The sequence below is a fragment of the Lutra lutra genome, chromosome 13, assembly GCF_902655055.1.
Source record: "Lutra lutra chromosome 13, mLutLut1.2, whole genome shotgun sequence".
In the NCBI taxonomy this organism is placed as follows: domain Eukaryota; kingdom Metazoa; phylum Chordata; class Mammalia; order Carnivora; family Mustelidae; genus Lutra; species Lutra lutra.
In genome coordinates, this window is record NC_062290.1 from 29,245,822 (window position 1) to 29,273,034 (window position 27,213).

Below are 27,213 nucleotides of genomic sequence, written 5' to 3' on the forward strand. Positions count from 1 at the left end.
CTCAAAATACGCCCTCAGCAGCATTACTGGGATAGGAAGACAGCACCAGGCACGACACTGCATTTGATAGTGAAAATACCCATGCTTTTTATTTCTGCTGTCTAGGACTGTGGATGTAGTCAGAAAGGGGCAGCACTGTGCAAGACGAGAGGTCCAAGATAAATGGCGATTCTTTTTTGTGCTGGCAAGGCCAGGTCTTCATCTGGCAGCGTGCTTCTTACAGATCTCCAGGAACTCCTTCACGTCTTCAGGCGACCCCAAGATGACTGGCGCCCTCTGGTGGATGTCAGTGGGAACAATATCCAGTATAGCTTCCTTCCCAGTGGTAGCCAATCCTCCCGCCTTCTCCATGACGTAGGCCATTGGGTTACCTTCGTATAGCAGTCTCAACTGGGGGGAAAAAACAAGCAAACAAACAAAAAGCCAAGAGCAACACGCTCACACCAGCAATTACTAAATAGAATAAGGGATGCACTCTGTAGCCAACTAGTACAGAGCTGGTCGGAGTTTCCAAGGTAACCGATATTCTCCCTTTCCGTCTTTGAGGTTCTAACAGTCCTCACCCTCACTCTGAAGGCTGCCTCTTAAGACCTAATGCTTAATTTAACCACTTGGTTGAATTAAGCCATTCATCAAGCCATAGCCAACAATAGAATGTCTTATGCAAACGTTGAGAAAGACCACCTGGACTCAGGACTGAATGACATTTTGGCAGAACTAATGGTTCCCTTCTCTTTATAGCACGGAAACTGGACCTAATGAGTGACTGTGTGTTTTGGATGGAGCTTTGCCTATTCTAAAAGCATTAAACGTCCATGGTAGTGTCTGGCTGCAGACATCTGGAATGCAGATTGGCTCCTCCAAACAGTGTAATATTGTTTGCAAACCTGTACACATTCATTTTACAATTCTCCGAAGGCTTCAGGGTTGGGATTTAGTTTGTTATCCATCTTGGCATTTACTTTAAATATTAACTTTTTTATTATCTGCATTTTCATGCAGTCTGCCTACTGAGGAGACAGCTTCTCACAGGTGTTTCCTGGCTGTATTTGCATACAGGTGTCATGGCCAGATTTGCAAAATAGGGCGGAAAAAAGGAGGAACCTCAGTATGTGCGTTAAAACAATTTTTTGAGGCATTAAGGAAAGCACTATAGAGTAGGCTAATCACACAGCTTGAGAGTCCCGAGGTGGTGATGGCAAGAGCAGTGGTTTAAGTAAATAAGACGGCCTTCAATGACCTTCCAACGACTGTACACAGACACGTGAATGTTATCTGGAATATACACATTTCTATCTGTATCTTGAAGGGATTATTGTTCCCATTCCTTCTCTCACATACTAAAAAAAATAAAAGACAATCTATTGGGGAAAGCAAAGGGACAGTATTTGGGAAGGAAAGACTCTATCACAGAGAAGACGAAGTGGGCTGTCCCTTAGCCAGCGTACGCAAGCAGAGCCCCCAACCCCAGCCTCCACCCCAGCTCCCACGGCTTCACGACACAGTGGGCATTTATCAGCGCAGTTGCTGGTGAACAGCTCACCTGGAAGCTCTAGGTTTCCCCAGAGATTCTTTCCTTCCCTAGGAAGGTATCGTTTCCAAGCAGCCCATGTCAGCTCATTAGTTATTTCTATTTAACGCCTTTTGAAAGCTATCAAAGGAAACCTCTATTTAGATACATACTTTATTTTCTGCCTTGGTAATGAAGCTGAACGGTTTCATTTCACACTGTGAATGGCATTCCTTTTGCCCAAGCCCCCCAGTGGAAGCATCCATCCTGACCATAACACTGTGATGTGGCTTTAGTGATGGAAGGGCTCTCCCCGGACCATTTCCCACTGATTATCACCTGCCTTTAAGACAACCTCCAATCTAGAAATGATGCCCCAGACATCCTCCGCATCGTACTACCGAGTTTAACAGCAATGTCACAGCTCCTCTCTCTCTCTTTCCAAGTCAAATCCCCTATGCTACAAAATGGACCCCACTGCTTCTCAACCACTCTTCAGGGTATCTGATTACCTTTCCATTGGGGCTCTTCTTGTTCGCGGGGTACAGAAAGATCCCTCCATAGACCAGGGTGCGGTGGACATCAGCCACCATGGAGCCCACGTACCTGGCACCGTAAGGGGCTGTGTTGTCCTGCAAGGTGAAGACCAGCAATAATTAGGGGTATGGAAGAAAGTGTGTGTGTCCTCTCTGTTCATCCAGTTCAACGATCATTTAAAGAGCACCTACCATGTGCGCGTTTGGAGCTGTGCCAGGAAATGTGATGAAAATCCTGAGCCCCACATGCAGAGACAGATAGCCTCTTACACATCTAATATGCTCAAATTAACATGCAGAAGCCTCCAGGAGGTGGTTGATTCTGACTACCGGGTGAGGACAGACATCACAAACCCTGCCGGCTGAGGAGGACTTTGCCAAGCTAAGGAGCTGGGCCAGGGGGTGGAACTGTCTGAGCAAAGCCTGCAACCCACAGGCACCCGCTGTCTACCTGGGACCTGGGGCCTGGGGAGGAAGCTGGTGCACTGCATGGGCCCAGGTTCAGGGGCAATGCAGGCCAAGGTAGGAGAAGAGAGAAGCAAGAGGGAGAGCGTGCCTCGGGCCAGCCCAGAGGCCCCGAATGTCATCCTAACAAGGTCTGGGCTTCCTCCTCGTCACACAGTGGCTTTCAATGGCCTTGAGTAGTAGAACAATGAATCAGATGTTCCTACAAAGAACAGGCTCTGTGAACAACAATTTCCTCTCTTTGTATTCGGTGATTTGTAACCTCTTCAGAAAGTACCAAGATGGACACGCTCAGTCTTGAGACAGCTGCTAGAAATCCATCGGCCACCCCGGGGAAGGAACCTCGGTTCAAGAACTATGTTCTGTACCATCTGAAATCAGGGACCACAGAAATGGAAATGTTTTACTGCCATGGGTTCATTCATCTGGCTGACCTCGTTTTCTGATTTTCTTCTGCCAGGAGAAAGCAGTAGAAGCTGCAACAGACCCTCTTGACTTTTGACATCCAAGAGCAGGAGTTCCAGTCCCCAGGACAAGGTGGAAACCTCACCATGGGGTCAGTGCACAGCGGACTCCAAGCTCTGGCCATTCCTGCCACCTGTAGCCTCCAGGGTAAATCATGAACCAACAGATTCCTACGTAACTTACCGGGGCCTTCCACACAGCCCTCACTTACCGAGGGAAACTTCTTCCTCTGGACATACTCCATGACAGCAGGATCAAATTCCCTGGCATAACCCTCATTGATGCTGTAGATGTTCCCTTTCTTCTTGATTTTCACATCTTTGTCCACCAAAATAAACTCTCCAATAGCCTGAAAAAAGGAAGGAGATGGAGGTGATGAGCCAGGCCTGTGTGGGGGCGGGGCAGGTGCCCCCGAGGCTGCAGGCAGAGGGTGTGGCTTCTCCGGACCCTGGGACACTATCCCTGGCCTGCCACTCCACAACTGTGAACAGGCCCAAGGAAGAGACAGCGGGCAAAAAAGGAAAACAGGAGGAGAAAAGAGGCTCCGCAGATGTTGTCAAGTGATGGAAACCTTTTGACTTGCCTTTCAAATGTGAAACGAGAAAGAAAACAGATGAAGGGGGGGGCAGAAATACATAAACAGCAGAAATACATGAACAGCAGCAAAACCTGAGGAAGAATAAGCATTGTGTCCACTCATGTGGAATTTAAGAAGCAAATGAGCGAAGGAAAAAAAAGAGACAAACCAAGAAACTCTCTTAAGTGCAGAGAGCTGCTGGTGACCAGATGTGGGGGGGGCATGGTGGGGGGAGGACGGGACAGGAGCAGGGATTAAAAAGTACACTCATCATGAGGAGAAAATAATAATAATAAAATAACAGAAAATAAACAGCTGTGCCCTCAAGGCGGGGAAGGGGGAGAAAATGTGTGTGCAAAGCAATAGACCATTTTGCAAAAACAAAACAAAACAAAACGAACCAACTGTGGTGGGCACGGGAGTCACACCAGCGTTTCCCTTCTGTGTGCTACCACAGGAAAGAATCCGGAGTGTGGACTCACAGCCTCTCTTAACTCCATCCAGGTGCTCTTGCTCGGGATCTGCAAAACATCTCTCAGAACTCAGTCCTGCCACCAAGTTCCGCCGAGCTGATGCCTTCAGGGCTGAGGGGCTTTAGAGGAGACTGGAATCTGGGGAGAGTGTGTCACCTAACTCCTGCTGCTCTGGACTGAGGACAGTTTGGGGTTCCCATGTGCCCTTGAAGCTCTGCCTTGGTTGGGAGGGGGCTGCACCCAGCAAACAAGAGTTAAGAAGAAAGAGGTGCCACACACCTCTCCTGAGCCATTTACCCCCATCGCAGAGAGTGCTTCCTGCAGGTTGGGACTATGATCTAGAGAGGGAGGGAGAGGGGACAGACAGGAGGAGGACAAGGAGGGTAGGAAGGAGGATGGAGGAGGAGGAGAAAAAGGACACTAGAATTAACAGCAGCCCTTGAAAGGTTTCACATGAGTAATTTTTTTTTTTTTATTTCTAAATATTCTGACCGCAGTTCTGTAGAAACGTTTTTTTATAATCAGAAAACTAGGTATCTTTACAAAAGTAGTGTCGAAAGCCAACCATCGCACAATGGGTGCTGCAGGGGTCCCAAAACTGTGCTCCCCCAAGACGGCCCACCCTGGCACCCAGCCAGAGCATCCAAGATGTGAAGGAGCAGAGTCTCCTGCACATGCAGACAAGAGCCTGAAAGCCTTCTGAGAGTTCAAGCCTGCTGGAGATGCAGAGAGCTGCCTCCGTCTTTGGAGCAGAAACCGCCAGCCAAAATTAAAAGAAAGTGCTGAGGGGGTCCAAGGTTCGCCCCCAGGCAGGGGCCAGCGGTGGGCTAATGAGCAGTGGCCCCAGCAGGGGACTATTACAGCAGACCTGCGCTGTTCTTCCAAAACACTGTGGAGCCATTACGTCTCAGGACGGCCAAAGCCCATTATGTACACAGAAACAAACGGACTCCCAGACACACCAGTCTACGACCTGGAAAAGATTTCATTTCTTCTACACGTCTACCAACTCGAAGGGAACAGAGAAGTCACCAGAAGAATGCCTGGGGAAGCAGTAAATCTTCGGCAAACCAGTACATCTACAGACTTCAGTGATTCCAGAAACAGTACACTGGACTCAGGGTGAACTTTGCTCTGGTGCTACCACTGTGTTCCCCTGAGGTAGCTCCATTTGGAGGCTTAATCTAGTGTTGTTCCCCTACCCTTGTTTATTTATTAAACGCTGGTACTTCCAAGGAGCCAAAGTCCAGTTGTGCAAGAGTACAGGGGGCCAAGGCAGCCTACATCCTCATCGCTATGACCTGCCACATACGCAAAGCCTAGAGCTACCTGTCTCCTGCCAACTCCTGCCGTTGTCTGTCTCCCGCCAGCTCTGTGTACCCTATGTTCAGTGTGTCCACAAAAAGCACCCCGTTAAGGTCTCATTACTGTCCTAGGAGGACATGTCTAAAACTAAAATTGTTTATAAACCCAGTTCTTTTCCCTTTGGGGCATTGAATCAAGTTCATGATGAACATGCCCATGTACTGAATTCTATGTTCAATGGGAGGTTGACTTGGGCCAAATAGTCAAAGTGTTTCTGCAATTCATTGGCTCCGCTGAAATTATCATCTACCTGAGTAACTCCAAGTAACAGACACATGGGAAGAAATTGCCCATAAATTCCAGCTGTTAATGAAGATTGTTCACGGCACCCTGGGCTCCTCTCCACTAAGTAGCTTTTCTCTATCACGGGAAATGAGGACTTATCCTCATTTCCTTTATTTTCTCTTCCTTGAGTTTATCAGAGCCTCATCAGGCGTTCACAGAGCCTTCATGGCGTACCCACAACAGCCACTGATCTGGTAGCTCTGTCTGAAGGAACAATGCAATCCACTCCCTCAGCTGGGTCACCCATTCACCTCTGCAAAACGAGCTAGTCCTGGACACAGTGGGTGGCACAGACACCATCTACAGGCCTCATCTGGTCCATAAATGCGTTTTAGTTGGCTAGCACTATGTTTTACAAATCTAGAAATACTTTTTTTTTAAATCCAGTGTTTCTCGAGCCATTGGAAGCCTTGGCTAGACTGGGCCCCCTATTACCCAATAGTAACAACTGCTAGACCTCTCCAGGTTACCCTGTCCCCACCATTGCATTTGGCCTTCCTTACCCCCATCCCCCACACCTCACTGATTTACATGGCCTGCCTGGACTCAATGGGAATTTCAGTCATTTTAATAATGTCTGTTTTAAAGAATTAATCGTGGAACAAAGACTCCCTCTTATGCTATGGAGTATTATTCTTCCACATTATTGTATTATTTCTCACCTCAGTCATCTTCTCATGATATACACATGGTTCCTCCATCTCCTTCAGCCCCTTGCCCACTCCATCTCTGGCCTTCTGTGGGCCTCATTTCCCACCTCTACATACCGCCCCCCCACCCTTCCACACAAGTTAACAGACAACCTTGCAAACAGTCACCAGCCAAACACTCAAACTCCCACAGGTCTCTCACCGGGTCCAGCATGAAGCAGTTGACGCCATTCACCATGGCCAGGACCAACATGGTGGCACTGCCATACAGGGCATAGCCAGCAGCTACCAGGTTCCTGCCAGGCTGCAAAGCGTCCTTCTCAGAAGGCTCATCAGTTGAACTCTGGGACAAGAAAGAAAACAAAATAATGTTTTTTTATTTTGTGTCCTTTTTCCAGTTCAGAGATTATCAAGGTGCCCTCTCCTAATGCCACAGGCCATCTTCCCAGATGCGGCCTTTCTCCACACATCAATAATATCCTGATTGTATTTACCATGGCAGCCACCTCCCGCCCCCGCCCCCTGTCCTCCCCCGCCACCTCGCCCCCTGCCTCCACCGCAGACTTCCTGCATCTGGATCCTTCTTTCCAATCAGGGTCCTCCTCCAGTTTTACTAATTTGATGATTCCTTCATTTCTCCATTATCACTTCCAAAAAAAAAAAAAAAAAGCACTCCTTTTGCCAGGTCCCGCTAATTAAATCTTATTACAGGCATCAATGTCTTCCATCTGCCTACCCCATCTTTGTTTAAGCATATTAACACTGGGGCTGCAGGACTGCTCTTGTCTGGCCAGGAAATCCGTTTTATGAGCTCTCACCAGCAGTGGCACGTGCCACAGTGGGCACTCCCACATCCAGCCATTCTCAGAAATGCAGGGACTTGGAATTCTCTCTCTGGTGTCAGAGTACAGGGTAGGGCAGTTGCTTTCCATTTTTTTGGCAACACCCACGGTAAAAAAAAAATACATGCACACCACAAACGAGTACCAATACACACACACACACACAACTATACCAACAGGAGAAAGCAACGCTTACACATAGAACATAACACGCACTGTCATCTTTCCTGCTTCATTAAAAACACAGCCCAGTGGGTCATGTGACCATAGTTTCACACTAAGGAAGGGGACACTTTAAGAGGATGACTCCTAAGCAACGTTTACTTGATTGACTTGTCAAGCCTCAAAACAAGCCCAAATACATCTTTCAGCTCAAATACTCTCTACTTGAACTTAAACAGAAATGAAAATGGGCAACTTCTGCCAATTTCATTTATTCTTCTCCCCAGCCAGAGATTCCAGTGGCCGAAAGTACGTACGGGAATCTGTATCACAGCCCTGGGGATGGAGGTCATCCCCAGCAAAAACATTCCTGGTAATTTCTTCCTGCAACTTCTGAACACGTATCCTAGGAACAGAGCCTAGGTTTACTGAGCCTGACTTTGTGAGGAGGGGGATGTTCCTGCGAATCTGCATTTTACTGTACCCCACCCTGACTCTAGCACTAAAGTTTATATAAAAAGCAGAATCCTAAGGACCTTTCTCTCCTTTCCCCCCTCATCCCCACTCCTCGGTTTGATAAATGGTTTTCACATAAGGTGGCTGGCTGGTTGGGTTAGGTCAAGTTATTTGATTTAGTTTGCATTCATGAACAGGGCACTGCCTCTGAATACAGACTACACGTAGTATCAAAAATGAGTTGTTACCCGAACTCCAAATTTTACCAATGCCCAGCCTGAAAAAAAAAGAACCAGCTTCATTCAAAGCTGGTGACATACGGGATGACTCGGGCTTCCAACTAACTATCCCCTCTATCCGCAACTACTTAACCCTGCCAGGGCGCTGAGCAATCAGACCAGCAATATGTAGACCAAGTTGACTGGGAGCCACTAACGACTCGGAATATCACTTCTCCACTAAGAAAATCCCCCAGGAGGTCCACCTCACCTAGAACCATCCATGCCTGCCTCTGTCAAAGATGCCAAGAGTTAACAGGCTCTCCTGAAATGTTGTCATGTAGTCATTTTATCCTCTGACTTTTAAAAGAAATGGTACCATAGTCTAGGATCCACACACTCAAGAGAAAAACAATGCCATGGAATCATGGATGAGGCAGCAAATTCTTTCCTAGCCTGGTTTTTCTAATCCATGAACTCCTTCCTTCAAACCCCAGCAGGGAAGGCCTTTGCTCCAAAGGATCCATCACATGCCCATGCAGAGGCTCACGGGATGACCAAGTCACATAAAGCCCTTGGCCAAAATTAGAAAGCTCCCAGATCCCGCCTTTCTCTGCCTTTCCCAGGCCACAACCCACTGGAGATTATTGGTTTGTCTTACTCCCCACCAAAGGGTCTACAGGTAGACACCATGGATCCTGGAGACCTGAGGTGGTGGCGGTGGAGTGTTATCTGGCAATGTGGGGACAGGCTGTCACTGTCACCAGATGGTCTTTCCCCAGAGTAGCCAACCCTCCTTGGAAGGGCTCATAGAGCATTCCAAGTGTCCCCATAACTCAGCCAATACTGTTCACCAATCATCATGCTACGCAATTAGCCTACAAAAAGTATACATATAACGGGATAGGGTCCCTGCATTTATGATCAGCGGTGAAGATGGGTTGGCTTTTGCCTGGCCAGCATCCACTACTCTTCGCCACACATCGGCACATTCATCTCCTGAGATACTGCCTCCCTTGCCTCTCAGGTGGCCACATGACCCCTTGGCCAACCAAATCATTGCATGTCTCAGGCCACAGTGATTGGCTATGGCATGGCCACATGACCTAAGCTAAGCCAAGCCAATCAACTCCACTGAGATGACACTCCTATTGGAATTGTGGGGAGAGAGGCTTGCATCTTCCACTGAACTCACTGAGAGCTGGGTGTGAGCCTGGACCTGCTCCACCTGAAGGGAGGAACATAGTGGACAGAAGTGTCTCCTGATGGTGTGGTCTGAGTCCCTGAATGCAGCAGCACCTGAAGCACATCTATCCACTGGGCTTCCTAATTATGAAAACCAGTAGTTTTTAGGGCATTATTTCTCATTTTCAGTACCTCCCCTTTACAGATAAGGAAACAAGAGGCAGAGTTACTTTGCCCGGGGTCCCATAGAACTGTGTCAGGGTCAAGTAACAACATTCCATATGGTTATTAATTAATAACTCTCCTTTCAGTTAAAGGACTTGGATTCTGAAACTGCTAAAGCACTTTTGCCCTAAACTAAACTGTGTTTACTTGTGGGGACTGGATATATTTAAAGGATGTTGCAAATCAGAGTATGTCCAGTATAGGCTGACCACACTAGGGAGAGATCTAGAATCTCATAGGTGACAGATGTTGACCTTAAAAAATGTTTTAAAGGGTGGGAAGTCAGGGCAGGAAAGCCAATTCCGAACACTTAAAACAAACACAAGACCTTATTTTCAGATGCTCTAAAAGGCCAAATGTGCATTAGGGAGATAGGTTGATTCAATATATGAACGAACATTCTAACCATGATGTTCACTCAACCTCAGGAGAATTCTCCCTCGTTCTTGGTGTCTCCACAGCAGAACTACCTGGGACACTGAACCATGTGCCTTTTGAGATACCTTTGGAACCAGTTTCCAGGCATCACGTAGGCAAGACCTGATCACTAGTGCCAGGTTCAGTTACCAATGCTGTGGCCCACGGAGATGACCTCTAGCCCAGAACCAGAACTGCAGAAAGCATGAAATGTGTCCTCTGAAGCATCAGACAGAACAATCGTTTATGCCCCATAAGCCCTCAAAATGGTTTCAAACAACCAGTAACGTTTAAAAACTGCGATGGCATAAACGTGGGGGTCATACTCTAAATGTTTCAGAGAGCCACTTCAGGTTTCTTAAGATAGCACGAAGACTTGAGTTCTAGCATTCGTAACTCAAGCTTCTATTGCAAGCTGGTTTGATTTTTTTTTTAGTTGACAGCTAGTTTTCTGGTCCAGATCCAGGTCTTTATTGAGGAGGCTTAGGGGTAGAGACGGGGGCCAGCCAACATCAGCAGCCCTGTAGTTTTTGGTTAAGTCATTAACGAGGAAGGCGGCTTCCCTCACAGAAGCATTTTGCTAGAAACCTCTCTTGCACTACTATGGATCTGAAACTTCGTAGGGAAAATGACCTCCCTCCGTGTCTGTTAACACGAATGGTATGTTTCATGGTCTGACCTGGAAAGTAAGCTGAGTTGTTGGCTTTGCCTTTTTGTTTCGAGCCCTAGAACCTTCTATGACTCGACCTGTCTTGATGTGGATCTGCCTCTTGGCCAAGACAAAAAAGCAAAATGCACTTTTTGTGAGTGCAGAGGGAAGAGAAGCATCCCGTGGTGGACCATGTGTCTAGAAGGAGATTCCGTGCCACACTGGACAACAGATCACTCTGGAAAAGGAAGGTAGAACTGCGGTCTCAAGCTGTGGCCTCCATCTGAAGAAGAGGGCTGGGAGGAAATGCACAGGCCCGCTGAACTAAGCTGCCTCATACACTGAGATGAAGAAACGGGGTCCGGCTCAACCTCATCTGTGAGGTTTTATTTCTAAAATACACAAGGGCTGAAGCCGGGATGACGGACTTTAGATTTCAATGTTTACGATGGGCCCATGGGCCTTCATTCTGTTTTTCACTTATCTGTGTACCTGAGTTGTTCCAAATGCACACGCACTGGGCGCACAAGGAAAAGGCAGGCAGGAGGCGAGGCGCTCACACACAAGAAATACCCGGGGCCGGAGTCCCGTCCCCATACTGCACCACCGCACAGCAAGCTCTCCAGAGGACAGACAGTAAAACCTTCAAGGCTTTGCCGTCACCATTCTACCACAGCTACTTTACCTGGCACGGCGCAGCCCAAAAGCAGCCAAGGGCAGTCTGTGAACAAGTGGGTGGACCATGCGCCATTAAAACTGTATTTGTGGACAGTGAAAATTAAGTTTTATATAAATGTCATGCGTCATAAAACTTCGTCTTTAGACTTTTTTTCAGCCATTTCAAAATAAAAGGGGGTATTTTCTGCTCCCAGGCCATACAAACCAGGCAGGAAGCTGGATTTGGCCCCAGGGAGTCTTCGTTTCCAGACCCGATTCAGAGGATTTAAAGGACAATTTTGACAATCTCTTGTTAATAGTCATAAGTCGCAGTTTATACAGTATGATCACTATAACTGATCTATACTTGACTCTCTTAAGAAAAAGCAACAGAGTTAAAAAGGTGAAATATTGGGCGCTTGGGTGGCTCAGTGGGTTAAAGCCTCTGCTTTCCGCTCAGGTCACGATCCCGGAAGTCTTGGGATTCATCCCTGCATCAGGCTCTCTCTGCTCAGCAGGGAGCCTGCTTCCTCCTCTCTCCCCACCAGAACTCTCTGCCTATTTGTGATCTCTGTCTGTCAAATAAATAAATAAAATCTTAAAAACAAAAAAAGGTGAAGTATCTTTCTCTTCCCACCCATGTTTTACTGTATTTTCTTTTAAACCACTTAATGGATCATCAAGCAAGCTGGAAAAGTCAGAACCTGAGATACAAACCTATGTCAAGCCTCAGAGTTTCATGACATACGTTCTGCTTACTCCACCAAGAGTGAGAGAGTACTGCATGTCAGCCTTAACTTTTTATCTCAAACCAGGGCTTGATTATTATTACATTTCACCTTTTTGTAGATGCCAAAAATTGTTCCGATGGACGCAAGGCAGTCGATATTGGAAGATCCATCAAGGGGATCAAAACAGACCACGTATTTACCCTGAGCAAAGGAAAAGGAAACAACTTTACAATATAGAACTTTTCAAATTATAACAAAGCAATGTATATACAAAGATGATAAAACAAGGGAATCTAGGAGAAAGTTCAAGAAATAGTCTGATTTATACTCTGTAATGGAAGGTGGCATACAGAACATGAACAGTTTATTTATCCCAAAGGATCACTAGGCAGAGAAAACATAATAGAATAGCAGATACAAATGAAGATGATGAAATACAGAAAAGTCAGTCAGAATTTCCTACACTGTTGATATAGATGAATCATGATTTTGGTTTGAGTTTCCTGGCAGCCAAAGGAAAAAAAGAAACAAGCCTGGTCACTAATTTCTCTTTATTCATAAAAGAAAAAAAAAAAAAAAACATGAAATACTTTAGCTGAAGCAAAGGTGACATTAAGGCTATTTAAAAGAACTTCTTTCATGCACGTCTTACAGATGCCATGAGGTTGCAGCAGTGCAGAGTTCCCAACAATAGCCCTACTGCAATTCCCAAATGGATCCCAGTGTCTTGGTGGGACTACCAAAATTTCATTCTTCAAACCAGATTTTCAGTGACATGCTGGAGCTGGTTTCTATAGTGTCCAAGTACTAATGTGCACATCTCTTCCCAAAACTCTGCCTTTAGGGGTGCCTGGCTGGCTCAGTGGGTTAAAGCGTCTGCCTTTGGCTCAGGTCATGATCCCAGAGTCCTGGGATCAAGCCCCACATCAGGCTCTCTGCTCAGCAGGGAGCCTGCTTCCCTTCCTCTCTCTCTGCCTGCTCTCTGCCTACTTGTGATCTCTGTCAAAAAAAAAAAAAAAAAAAAAAAAATTCTGCCTTCAGTGTGATGTCATGTTGGCAGCTTGAAATACTATGGGGCTCATTCACATGGCTGAAATTGTCAGAACAAGTTTTTTTTTTGAGAGCAAATGCACAGATTTGGATGGAAGGAGAGGCAAAGAAGCAGGTTCCACACTCAGCGCACAGTGAGATCAATCTCAAAACCTGGAGATCAGGACATAAGGAGTCCCCTTTTTAACTGAGCCACACAGGCACCCCAGAGGATTTTATGGTTTTGGGTTTTTTGTTTTTGGTTTTGGGGTTTTTTTTTTCGTTTGGGTTTTTTTTTTTGTTTTTTTTTTTTTTTTTTGGAGAATTAACCAGTACACCACTGGGGATTTTCCATCTCCAGATTAGCCACTATAAGATGTGGTTTTTAGATCTTCTGCATCAAATTAAGAGGTTTCCCTGATTCCCTGACCTATAGCTCTTAACAAATCACCCTCCCCATGCAGAAGAAACTGTCATCTGGAAAACAGAAACATGCCTATTATCAAGGCGCATTCTAGTCAGGGAAGTTTGGGGTAACTGATAGAGGATATTAAACAAAATTCAATCCACATGCCTAAAACTGCCAACTGCCTTGAGAAACCCAGCAGAGAAAAACATGAACTTTAAATCATGAAGTGGTATTTTAGGAATGATGTAAAACAAGCTCATCAGATGTGGCTCCCTACCCCTCTTACAAAGGTCAAAACTGGGTTACCAGGCAACCTCTTTAAATTCATCTTCCAATTGGTGTTTTTTTTTTTTTCCCCCTAATGCTCCTCCTTCCTGTCCCCATTCATCTCGAACAGGGAAAGATGGTAAGCCCATAGAACTGCACATCCCATCTCCAACTTTTTTAGTTGTAATTGTTTTTCTTCAAAAGCTGACTATACTTTCACTTTTTCCACACTTTATTGTCAAGCCCATACAAGCAGCCACATACATGCTAGATGCTAGGATGCAGAGAGAATATAATCCATACCTGTCTTCAAGAAGCAATCAAGCTAATGGGATCCCAACAGACTGTAATGAATGAATCAGTGACGAACTGAAAGTTTAGACTTGGCAGGAAAGGTGAATGGAAGGCTGACTATTTGGTGGGCAGAGATGAAGAAGAGGCAGTTAACAGAAGTCAGACTTTGAAGAACCTTGAACATGAACACAAAAATTTAGGGGTGGGGAGGAGTATGAGTGTATGAGTCTAACTAATGCGTGAGTATACAGGGGGCAGGGCGATAATGCACTTAACTATAGTGGTAGCGTGGACAGTAGAGGACAGACCTGAGATATGGTAGTAAGGTAGAATCTGTGAAAAGGTAACTGATGGACGTAGGATGATTCCTAGGTCTGAGCTTGGCTGAGCTGAGTCATTTACAAAACTAGTGCAATGATTACATTAAAACCCCCACCCCCAGGAGACATTCAGACCCACCCTTTTCTCTGGCTCCACTATAATGGCGTGCTTATCTTCTTCTGACACAAGTACGCAAGTGGCAAATGATGACTTTAACATGTTAATAACCAGGTCATTGGAAAGGACATCTAGCTTCTTCACTTGATCACCAGTCACATTGGTAGAGCCAGCAATTCCATAGCTAGAGGGAAGAAAGTCACAAACATGTAAGCCATGACCAACCGAATAGACACCAATGCACCTAACAAACCCACTGAAAGCAGGTGTTTAGCAGGATTTAGGAAACAGGATGACGAGGGGTCTGGGAGACACAGAAAAAGAATGGTCATCCCCCCGACTGACTCCTAATTTCAAGAGCAGGTATTTACCTGTCAAGTACCTGTCAAGTACCCAGCACACCTTTGTGGGTAAATCCACGCTTCTCAACCTTATCTTCAATGGCCTCTGAGAAGACTTTTTGGCTATTGTTCCCTAATCACACTCCTCCATGAAATTTTAGTTTTACCACAAATATAGTGTCGATTTGTACTTCATTATAAAAGACTGATTCCTTTTTCACCAACCCCCAAAACCAGTTTTTCCCCTGAATGCACAGGTTAGCCCAGAATCAATCAGCTGAGAGGTACAGCAAGCAAGGAAACTACTGGATAGGGCGGCACCGGACATGTGAGCTAAGCCAAGGGATGCTATGATTTTACAGCTTGGAAAGTTCATAAGAGACAATACAGACTGGCCCCACCACCTCATTCTATAGAGGAAAACAGGAGGCTCATCTGCAGATCTAACAGGCTTGTCCAAACCAGAGAAGCAGAGCAGAGGTGAGAAGCCCGCTAGACTTCCAGGCCAGGCCTCCCTCGCTGGTGTGCTACCACCCCTGGCAGGAGTCCTTGGGCTGCCAGAGAGAAGACTCTGGAGTCTCGATTCTACTTTCAAGGCATCTGTACCTCAGCTGTGATTCCCAGAACTGGAGTGGCTTGGGCAAACAAAATGCAGCCTAGTTTGTGAGAATGGAGAAGATGCAGGTTGTCCTAGCCAGGCTTGAACAGAACACTGGAAGGAGGGTGAAGGTTTAGAGAAAAGAAGCACAGGCCAGGAAGAGAGACTGGGTGTGGGAAGGGAAGGTAGGAAGTGAAGATACCGCCTGACAGCTAGCTGAGGGTGGCTGGCAAGGGAGGTTCCAGAGGCCTTGGCTGAGATGGCCAGGAGCACTCGCCTGAGAACTGGCAGTCCCAGTAGCCCCCGCTTCAGCTCCTGCAAGCACTCACAGACAGAACTCGCTTGTCTCTGGCTGAACGAAAACGCAGCCAACACCAGAGACTGTCCCATCCCAAACACCTCGCCTGGCCTGACTGGCTCCAGAAGGTAAATCCGGCATCACAGCAAGCCCACCTCCGGTGTCGCCTTCACATCGTTCCCTAGCCCACCTGGAAACCGCATCTCCTGCACCCCACCAGCCCTCAGCCCACTGCTCCTCTTCCCACCCTGTCGCTCCTCGTTCCTGAGTAAATGACCAAGCCATCGGCCACACTTGCAGCTGTAGCCCAGTCCCCTTTACACATTATCTTTTTCTCACTCAACTGTGAGGCCGATGCTGGTGGACAAAGACAGGCAATTCTAGGTGGAGAGTGAGCTTGGCAAGGTCACCAACCCAAACAAATCTCCCTCGCTGGCCCCAGAGGCCCTAACTGTCACTCCTTCTTAGCCTGAGATGTCTTCACTGAAGTCACTACTAATTCAGGCAGGCAGACAGGCTGATGGAAAGGACCCTGAGCTTTCTGACAGGGACCTGTCTCAGACCTCACCACTGCCAAGCTGCTTGTCCTTTGTCTCCTCTGACACGTGTGCCCACTGAGGCAAGGATACTTTGTGCTGTGCTAGAGGATTCCATGAAGCGACCCATGCAAGCGGTCAGCACAGCCTTTGGCACCTACCAGGGGAGGGTAAACATGCATCACCTTGTCTGCTCTCTCAAGGGAGCCCTTATTAGGATGCTGCACCTGCTGCGGGAGGGGAGGGTGGGTCTCGGAAGACCCCTAAGCTTCATCCCCACCCCACCCCCATCATGTCAGCATGGCTGGTTGATCTTTCATTCCCATGAGGAAGACAGAGGCTATGCTTTCTTCCATTGTGTCCCAGGACATAGAGGCCCTCAATAAATTACTCACAGCATGAATGAAGGCCATTCACCGAGGAAAGCAAAACCCTGAGTCCAGAGGAATGAATATAGAAGCAACCAACTTTAAGTCATTCCACAACTTGGAGAGCTGGGAGAAGCTACTGGCATGGTCCCCAGAGGGGCAGGCCTATGGAGCCTGCCAGGCCTGGGAGGCTGGGGCAGAGGGACAGGGCACCAGAATCAGGCATGGAAAGGCCTATTTCACACTTCCGCCCATGTCCCGCCTGCTCATGTTAAGTGTCTCGTCCAGCAAGATGGGCGAAGAGGAGACAGGCCACAGCGCCTTTTCTCAAAGGCTTCCTAGAGGTCTGTGTTGAGCTTTCCTTCATTTCCCGGTATCTATCATCCTCCAGAACTGTTCTCAGGACTGGGCTTACAGTGCAGAGCAAGACAGCTGAGATCCCTGCCCTCCCAGAGCTGGATCCTGGTGAGCAGACAAACCAGGATGTGCTGCAGAACAGTGGAGACCACCAGCCAGGTTCCTCACTGCTGCTCCAGGGTCCTGAGCTCCTGTTCTGGGTCACAGAGGGTGGCACCCTGTGTGCCATCGAGGTCAAGTGCACGATTTAACACACTGCGGATGAATACTCTGGGGACCTCGCTACACCTAGCACCGGAACAGCCACTTTCCCTGCCCAGCTGCTACGGATCTCTAGCCACTTCTCCCATTCAAGTCCCCTGCAAGGCCAGGCAGTTACCTCTCGCTCCTCCTCCTGACCCCATGGAAGATCCCTCCTGTTCTAACCAAAAGGACCCTTTCCCAACTATCCTCCAGTTGCTTGTGAAGCATTTAAAAAAAAAAAGGGGGGGGGGTGCCTGGGTGGCTCAGTGGGTTAAGCCTCTGCCTTCGGCTCAGATCATGATCTCAGGGTCCTGGAATCGAGACCCGCATCAGGCTCTCTGCTCAGCAAAAAACCTGCTTCCCCCTCTCTTGGCCTGTCTATCTGCCTACTTGTGATCTCTGTCAAATGAATAACTAAAACCTTGGGAGAAAAAAAAAAAAAAAAAAACCACAGGAGAGAATATTCTGGGCCCCTCAAACTCAAAATTCAGTCACTTTGTAACTTTCCTGGGATATCTGGTGGGAGGCTTTCCCCTGGTGAGACCTGGTGTTAAAAAAAAGTCTTCAAGGCACAGGAAAGGAATGCCAGGTAGAATCAGGGTTCAGGAGAAAGAGTTCCCAGATGCCATGTCCTTATAATTACAACCTAGTATATTCCTTGCATTTCGTCTTGGGACGAGAAGTCAGCCATGACTCGTGTCTGTCCCCTGTGTTACTTGCTTAGGGATGAGGAGCCAGACAAGGCCATGCTCAGTCAGGCTTCTCCAACACGCTCCAGGAGGGGCCGGCGGAAGAGCTGTACAGCGGCCCTGAGGAACAGGTTTCCACAGCTCAGTGAACAGCTGGATGCCAGCAAGTCTCCAGCAACTCTGACAAGAGGAGCAAAACCTCCAGAAACACCCTCCAGGAACTAATTAGCTGAAGAGCACATGGAGTTTGTTTTCTCCCCGAGTTCTCAGAAACCCCCTTGAAACAAGAAATTTCTTCATTCTCAGTCACTGTTACTCAAAGGCTGCAAAGGATAGATGACAAGGGCCTTCGTTATGTATTCTGATGGCCACGAGGGGAGAGCAGTTTTCACCTGCCGACAGACTGGTCGCAGATATGGCCCTTGGCTTCCAAGCAGGCAGCCCAAGCGTGTGCCCGCGCCTGTGTCCGGCCACTTGAACTAGGGCTTGCAAGGCAGATCAGCTGGAATCCCGAAAATGGAATTCTAGGCAGACCTACAGGATGGCCCAGCCGAGGCCAGAAGCCTGGCCTGGTTTAGAAGCAACTTCTGTGCCAGCTGCTGTGGCACCAACCACCCTTTCACACACCATCAGGCTCTTTCTCAGATCGGTTCCCAATGTCTGTTCCCTGGGGTCCGAATCAGGCAGCAACGGAGGCTGCAGGGCTGTGGGGAAACCATCACACCACTCTGTCCAAAAAGCCTTCCAGAGGCCAACCCTGCCTTACGGTCAGTGGGGAAAGAAACACTCCAAAGAGTGAAGGAAATGGGTTGACTCAAGCAAGTTGTAAACTTTAAAGCTTCCTCCTCCACACCACCCAGGAGGACGACAGAGTACCAGCTGGGCCCTGATCACACAGGGACAGACATTCCTTTGCTAACTTGATCAGCTGAATCAAGTGACTCGATTTACCAAGGAAGCTTTTCCTAAGTTCAAGTTATCCCAGAAGGAAAGGGAATATTACTGGCTTTACTCCAGAGGCTGGGACACTCCGTCATTAAGTTCAAATCCTAGCTCTGTCACATGCTAAGCCAGCCTGGAAAAGCCACTTACCATCTCTGACCGTAAAACGGGAATTAAGTTAACTGTATCTACTTCGTAGTATATGGGGAGGCAGGGCTTAGAACAGAGCCTGGCATATATAGGCCAGTGAGCAAAAAATGTAATCATCCCACTCCCAATCCAATTTTCCTTGGCAACAAGACAACCATGCTAAGAAGCAAGGCGGGTCCTAGCAAGGACAGACAGCTGGGTCCAGTCTGCCTTTCCCTCTTACGGATTCTGTATCAAGGTGTCTCAACTACCTGGTTCTTTCTGCTTCCAGATCTTTAAGGATGAGGTTAGTCTCTGATGCCACCGAACAGCAGCCCTGTTGTCCCCAACAGAGCCCCACAGGCATCCACTAAGTAAACTCTGGTTGATATAGGGGAGAGAGAAACCACGACCTCTAGACTAGTTTGACAGGAAACTTCTGGAAGTCACCCAGGGCAGAACCGTGTCACAGGTAACTTCACAAAGAAAAGTACCTGAAGTTTACTTTTGAGCCTAGTCCTACTGAGGAGGTCTTTCATTTGAAATGCCTAAACTTTCACTTCATTTTTATTCAAATTAGTTGGCCGGGCAATCCCAGCGGTTCAAGGGTGGGAAGCATTCCTGTGAGGGTTTGAGCCCTTTTGAGTGTTCCCTTTCATGCCCCTTTCTGAAGGCTGGGAGCAAAAATCAGTTTGAAGACCTGCTACCACAGTATCTCTTCTTTCCTTTGTATTTCATAAACCTCACCGAAAATTTGAAAAAGCTACACTGCTTTTAATTCATACACAATAGGGAACTCCTAAATGAATAAAAAGCCTAGGTTAAATTTGACCAGTGTTTTTAAAAGCCTTAGAAATCTGGATGAAATTATTGGCATTGTTTCAAATTTGCACATTATTTCTATGATGGATGAGCCATCGAGTTTGCAATTTCATGGTATCAGGGGAAAGCCACCTTGAGCAACATTTCCAAAGACTCAACAAGGGTTGGAGGCAGGCAGCGCTCCTCCCAAGGAAGAAAGCTCCCTTTGCATTTCCTCCCAGCATCAACAAGGTAGCGTGAAGCAGGCAGCACACCACCAGCCACCAGGCAAACAGAAGAACCAGAGATGGAGCTCACTTTCAGAACACCCAACTGAAGAGAAAGGAAGGTAGATTATTATGTAATCCTTATCACAAATGTCAAGGGTAACATGACCTGTTATTGATTCCGAGGTAAATAACCAACCGTTCACCCAGACAGAAATATCCAAGGGTCGGAGCAGAAATTCCTTGAGGAAGAGATGCCAACCAGAGCAGCTTTCAAAGGTCACAAACCCCAACCTTTGCTTGTGTTCATGCCAGCTCGAGGTGGGCAAAGGATGCCCTGGGGCAGGCTGTGCTTCTGGCATGGAAAGGAAATTACAAGTCACTCTTTGGTAATATAGAGAAGATAATTCAAGATTATATATAAAACATCTGATGACGTTCCAAGAGTTTAATGTCAAACTCGGCAAATTTGGAAATAAACATGTTACCCGATCTGCTAATTCCAAAATTAAAACTGAAGTGATTATTCCCTTCCATCAGACCACTAGGAGAGCCCCATACATAAAAGCAACTTTTCTGGACACATACAGGAGGAGGTTTCCTGTAATTAATCTGATGGTACAACATTGCTTTTATATGTAACATTCTATTCTGGAAATTAGGCCTGGAGATGTACAGGGCTGTATGGGGCAACTACTAAGGACTAAAAAGCAAACAAAGATGTATCAATTTACAAAAATATAATCATAATCCTGGGGCGCCTGGGTGGCTCAGTGGGTTAAGCCGCTGCCTTCGGCTCAGGTCATGATCTCAGAGTCCTGGGATCGAGCCCCGCATCGGGCTCTCTGCTCAGCAGGGAGCCTGCTTCCTCCTCTCTCTGCCTGCCTCTCTGCCTGCTTGTGATCTCTCTGTCAAATAAATAAATAAAATCTTTAAAAAAAAAATATATATATATAATCATAATCTTCACCCTAGGAAAATGACAACCCTATGGGCACCTGTTTAACGAACTCGGTTCATCCTCACCCAACTCTGAGGTTGAAAACAAACAGTGGTCTCCATCTCACAAGTGAGGACACACTGAGGTTCAGAGCTAGGACATCCATCGCCAAAATCCTCACAGAATTCAATGGCAGAGCCAGGACTCTGAGCCTGGCTCCACTACTCCCTAAAATGTGCTCTGAAAACCCTGTGTGTACCTGTTCTACAAAATCCGGTCCTGATTTTTTCTTCTCTTCCTCTCCTGCCTCAGGGCGAAGGTACCAAAAGCTTGTGTCCCAATCTTGAGGCAGGGCTTCATGGCCTAATTCCCCCAACTGCAGGCTGGACGTGATACCTTGGACTGGGCAGAGCTCCAGCAACCCCTCAAGTTCACCATTTCCAAAATGTCGGGATCTTGCCATCCATCCCCAGCCTCTAAAACCAGCTTCTGCTTTGGAATTCTGTTTTTGGTTTTTGTGTTGCTTCATGTTTTAATGGTGTCCTTGCCCTTCTCAGTCCACACTCTAGACTTCCCCTAGGCTCTCTTTCCCCTAGGCTATCGCCTCCAATTCCTCACCCCTCCACCCTGAATGAGTTCACCCCATGTTTCAGCTTTGTCTCCCAATTTTGTACTTCAGCCATATGCTCCCCAGATTAGTCACTAATCATACCAATGACCTACTCAGAAACTTGTACTCTGCCCCCTATGTGTACCCCCCAAAATATCTTCACCCCAGCCACTGGATGCTCCCCAATGCACTCACAATTTGACACACACACACACACACACACACACTCTAGGCTTGAGTCCAACCAAATAAGCATATTTTCCAGGAATGTTTTCCCACCCACCACTTTCCCTTGCACAACTTGCCCAGCTCAAAACACTCCAGAGCCACCAGGCCTTAGGACTGTTGCCCACTGCCAATGCTTACTTATCTCGATGCCCCACAATCCTTTGCATCCATCCACACTGCATTTTTGGAACCTCTGTGAAAGCACCTTTCAAGATCTTTACTGTGTTTTGTAACAAATTCCATCCTGGTCTAATAGCATAAGCTGTTCTCATCTCCATTCTAGAATTTTGTACATTGCGGGTGTTCAACACATTTTGTTTAAGTAAAAAGAACCAGTGAATTCTTCAAGCAGTGATTTGGTGACACGTACAAAGCAAAAGCCTAAGCCACTGGAGAACCACGTTCTCCCCCGAAGGAGTGAAGACGAAGATATAAGCAACAACTTCATTTGAACCAGGAATTCATCAGATCCACTTAACAAGCTGCTGTCCGTTCTCCTGGGAGAACAAAATGCTGGTCGCCCATTGTAGGCATCAGCATCCCTTCCCTCTGGGGAGTGGGTAGAGGGGAACCAGAAACAAAGAAATAATAAGGCTTCAAGAACAAGTTTTCTAGGTCAATTGCTCCTTGAGGTTTAATTCTGAATTTACCTCAAAAATAAAATAGGTGACGGGGCGCCTGGGTGGCTCAGTGGGTTAAGCCTCTGCCTTAAGCTCCGGTCATGATCTCAGGGTCCTGGGATCAAGCCCCGCATCGGGCTCTCTGCTCAGCCGGGAGCCCGCTTCCTCCTCTCTCTCTCTGCCTGCCTCTCTGCCTACTTGTGATCTCTGTCAAATAAATAAATAAAATCTTTTTTAAAAAAATAAAGAAAAATAAAATAGGTGAGATTTAGAGTTGTATGAATTTAAGTGACTTCTGAAAAATATGTGTAGTATGTCCCCAGCCTGGGCAATAGGCCCACTCACCTCATCTCCCCTGCCCTCAGGGTCCTAGGCTGTACAAAGGAGGGCTGGACAGGGTGACTTCTCAGTCTTTCGGCTTAAACTCTAGGATTCCATGCCTGTATTTTTTTTTTTAAAGATTTTATTTATTTATTTGACAGAGAGAAATCACAAGTAAGCAGAGAGGCAGGCAGAGAGAGAGGAGGAAGCAGGCTCCCCGCTGAGCAGAAAGCCCGATGTGGGGCTCGAACCCAGGACCTGGGATCATGACCTGAGCCGAAGGCAGCGGCCCAACCCACTGAGCCACCCAGGCGCCCCTCCATGCCTGTATTAACAAGAAAAACTGGCTACAATATCAACTGTTGGTTGACAGAGAGCTAGCGAGCAAGAGCAAGAAAGCGAAAGGATACTCCAGGCTCTACTCTCAAACTGCTGATGCTGTGGTCCCTGGTTGAGACTTCATGGCTGAGCTCCCTAAGCAGGTCCCTGTGAGCTTCCTGCAAACCTGCAACCTTCTTTTGCCATCTGGATATGTGGCCTTCCAGTGCAAGCCTCCAGGCGTAGTTGCCAAGTCACTTGCAGGCACACTGGCCTTTTCCAATAATGAATGTGATCTGGAGCCCTGGCTTGAGATCTTGTCTTACTGCTATCTGCCCAACTTACTACACATCATACGAAGATAGACGAATTTCCCACAGGAGTATGGAAGGGTCCAGATGCTGGGCCATACCCTGTCACTACCCACACAACCAGGCATCGAGCCCTGTTTCATAGGTACATTACTGGAAACAAAGATCCGCAAACAGCCAAACCTAGAGAAGAGTTGAATAGATCATGTAACCCTACAGAACCCTTACAGAAAAGGAAATGGATTTAAGTCCCGACACTGAAATGTTCACGATTTCAATGCTGTTATGTTACTGAATGATGAAAGTGAAGTGCAAATGTATTACATGCAATGCCATTTGTTTGTTATTTACATGTAGGCCTATGTAATAACATACCCATATGTAAGTTTAGATTGAGTATGAAGTAGTAGATGGGAAAATGGCCAACAAATTAAAAGTTGGTACCCCAGCAAACAGAAATGAGGGGGTGCTTTCCCTTTTTCCTTTGTGTTCCTTTGAGTGGTTGGAACTTTCACCAAGGACTGCAACTTTTTAAGTAAAGTTAACAGCAGCACCAGTATTTTTTTTTAAACCTGGTATTTACAACTATCTAGCCTAAAAATACGCATTTTATTTAGCCAAAATTGGCCCTCTTTGTCCAGATCCCTGTACACAAAATCCCCATATCTGAAGTTACTTAAAAGGTGGGGAAGTGGGGCGCCTGGGTGGCTCAGTCTTAAGCATCTGCCTTCATTTTGGATCATGGTCCCAGGGTCCTGGGATCGGGGTCCCTGCTCAGTGAAGTCTGCTTCTCCCTCTCCCACTTCACCCTGCTTATGTTCCCTCTCTCACTCTGTCTTTGTCAAGTAAGATCTTTCCCAACAGCAAAAAAAAAAACAAAAAACAAAACAAAACAAACAAAACAAAAAAGAAAGAAAGAAAAAAGTGGGGAAGATACACCTCAGACCAGATCTTGTTATGTCTGAGTCCTTTGGGGATGGTGAAAGGTACTGACAGTTTTTAAATAGAAGAAATGCCAAGCGCTCACTATAACAAAGCTCCCTGATTCTCCAAGGCAAGGAAATCAATGAAACACCTATAATCCTTTTGAATTAAATCTGAACTCAGATTTTAACCCAGTGTACTTCCTAAAGCCCAATCTCCATAGGAATGTATTACTAAGAAGGGCTCTAGACGAAATAGTAACGTAGCCACCACCTTCCTAACATACTCATCCCAATCCCAGCAAGGCCTGTCTGTGCTTGACATCTGTAAATAAATGTCATCAATACTCCTTTAAGGGTTAGCTCCACCAACCCACAGCGTGGGGCTGAAGCAGAACGGCTTTCCAGAAAAGCAATCTAGGTTGTGTGGGTCATCCTTCTCCAGATCAGCTGAGCATCGCAGACTTTTCCGTAGTGTTCAAGAGCAGGAAATGTTAGGAAGCTGTGTGGGCAGTCAAACTCCTTTAGCTTCAACTAAAACGAAGATCAGTCTAAGTGTTAAAATACACGTGCACATCAAAGTGAACCAAAATGTATGGTGTTACCTACAAAAAGCCTTATAAGATGCCCACTGAATCCCCACATCCCACAACTCCTTTACTACTCACAACGTGATCTGCAAAACCTGAGCATCTGCTCCACCTACCACAGAAGGTGGAATTCTGCATTCATAGAAATGCAGAATCCAGGCCCCACCCCAGACCTACCGCAGCCCTTTGCACATGAACACCGCTGTTCCTGATCGCTCTGGGCGTGCAGGCTTCCTCCCGGCTTGACTTAGGTTTCCTTTGCTCCTAACGGGACTTGTTTAGGGTCAAGGAGGTACTAAATAACAAACCCGACTTGGAAGCCCAATTCCAGAGGGAGTGAAGGAGGTCAAGGCAGAGAAAGGGAAAGGAAGCACCGCTGCAGGCACTTTTGGGGCTGGAGGGGGGGGGGGGCTCCCCACAATGTTTCACCAGGCGGCGGCTGAGAACGGGTGCAAAAGCAGCTTGCTCAGCCCAGGAGCGAGGACTGCAGAATGGAGGCAGGTATCAACCGTGAGCCAGGTGCCGCCCCCCGCCCCGGCCGTGAGAGCACTCCCAAACTCAAGGGCGGGGGAACCAGGACTTGGGTGCAATTGGGAAAACTTTGTCAGAGAAGCCACCAAAAGAGAGAAAGTTAGATTCCCATCGGACAGGCAGGCTGACAGCAGGACCAGGAGACCACACGGACTCCCAAGACAAATCCCCAACTAGACAGACAGGACGTGGTCCAATGGCCTGGAGGCCTGACTCACAGGTGCGCAATGCCCGCCTTGCGCACGGCCGTGGAAATGGCTTTGACCGCCGTGCAGAGCGAGTTGAGCAGCTGGGTCATCTCGCCCGTGCCGCGGGCCTTCCTGCCCTCCTCCATGACGAAGCGGGTCAGGGTGACGATATTCGTGTCGAAAGCCGCCTGGTCCGTCATTCTAAGGCCGGGCTGCGGCGCGCTGGGCGGCGAGTGCGGGGCACAGGTGCGGGACACAAGTGGTAGCGCCTGAACACAGGCAGCGGCGGGGGAACGCAGCGGAAGAACAGAAAGACAGCGACCAACCTCCCTACGGCTCACAGGCTCACCGGCCAAGGCCAGGTTCCTCCGCCCTCCCCGGGAGCTTATAGGCGCGGGTCGCCGCCCACCCCCGCCCTCCGGAACACCTCCGCGCCGGGGCCTCGTCCCGGCTGTCCGAGTGCGGCTCCGCCCACGCCGATCCCCGCCGCAGGCATTGCCCCCGGCCGCCCCCTTCGCCCCCCTCGCCGCTTCCTGCTCTGCGCTGTCGCCCTGCCACGCCTCGGCGCCGGCTGCCCACGGCCCCCGGCTCGGCGGACTGGTGCTCAGGGTCACCTGCACGACCTCCTTCAGTGCCCACCGGGACCCCGCCTCGGAGGGTCGGCCCTCACCCCTCGCCACGAGTTGTAAGACCGAAGTTCGGCAGGTTACGGCAGGTTTCCCAGCGGCGCGGGGTGCTGGGAGGCCCGCACTCCAGCCTGCCCCCAGGGTCTCAGAGCTCGCGCTTCTGGCCGCCGACCACCGTCCCCGCGGCCCCTAAGACCCGTCGCCGCCTACCCCTGCTCTCTGCTCCCCGCCAACCCCCGTGGCCTGCCACCGGTCTCTTCTCATCAACCTCGGGAGAAGTGGCTTCCCTTTGCCTCACTGGTCTGATGGCCTGTGGCTGGAGTCTTCATTCAGGCCTCCTCTTTTCATGATTCCTAGAAATCCAGAACTATTGGAGACCACAGTTTTCTGTATCTGTGTTGGGCAAAACACACACACACACAAACAGTCGCAGAGACAGGGAACTGTCCCCAGAATGCCACATTGAGACCAGAGACTCCGTAGACTACATCCTGATCTCTTCACAGTCACCACACCGTTGTCTTAAGCCGGTTAATACAATGATTCGTGGAACCACATTTATTGAAGACCTACCATGTGCCAGGCACTGTCCTGTGCTGCACTAGGGACAGAGCCTGAACAAAACAGATAAAATGGACTTTGGGGCCCTGGGTGGCTCAGTCATTGGGTGTCTGCCTTCAGCAGGTCGTGATCCCAGCATCCTGGGATCAAGCCTCACATAGGACTGACTCCCTGCTCAGCAGGAAGCCTGTTTCTCCCTCTCCCATTCCCCCTGCTTGTGTTCCCTCTCTTGCTGTCTCTCTGTCAAGTAAATAAAATCTTAACACACACACACACACACAACTCCTGCCTTCTTTGACCTTACATTTTAACAGAGACAATAAAAAAATAATAATAATAAACCAAGCACAGATTTGTATGTTAAATGAGCTGTAAGAGCTGTAGAGGAAAATGAAATAGGAAATGGGGACAGGGAACATTGGGGCGAGGGGTTAAAAACTAGAATAGTGAAGGAAACCCTCACTGAGGACAAAAGTCTCCGAAGCAAAATATTTCCTTAAATATAACATCTGAAATGTAATGACGGCTACTCTGGCCTAGAAACCAGTAATAGTAGCTCCAGTCAAGAGTTTGCCCTTTCATGTGTCAGACATGTAGTGCCTAAGGATCTCA

The 27,213-nt window shown here is 47.8% G+C and overlaps 1 protein-coding gene across 1 annotated transcript; it reads right to left on the bottom strand.

The window, feature by feature from the left end:
* FBP1 (fructose-bisphosphatase 1) lies at window positions 1–25,788 on the bottom strand. The gene is made up of 7 exons (XM_047700458.1): window positions 25,445–25,788; window positions 14,327–14,489; window positions 11,977–12,069; window positions 6,529–6,669; window positions 3,188–3,325; window positions 2,023–2,142; window positions 1–390 (listed from the first exon to the last, which is right to left on the bottom strand). Exons 1-7 carry the CDS (start codon window positions 25,612–25,614, stop codon window positions 199–201), a joined length of 1,017 nt encoding a protein of 338 aa, XP_047556414.1. The 5' UTR covers window positions 25,615–25,788; the 3' UTR covers window positions 1–198.
* Window positions 25,789–27,213: the final 1,425 nt, after the last annotated feature.

What these genes read in the sequence shown, in the direction of transcription:
- FBP1 (XM_047700458.1), bottom strand. Translation starts at nt 25,614, where the DNA reads ATGACGGACCAGGCGGCTTTCGACACGAATATCGTCACCCTGACCCGC. An exon ending in TTTTTGGCATCTACAAAAAG is followed by an intron (nt 6,670 to 11,976) that starts GTGAAATGTAAT and finishes TTCTTGTCCCAG; the next exon opens with AGTTCAACTGATGAGCCTTC. An exon ending in AGAAGAGCCCCAATGGAAAG is followed by an intron (nt 391 to 2,022) that starts GTAATCAGATAC and finishes TTTTCCCCCCAG; the next exon opens with TTGAGACTGCTATACGAAGG.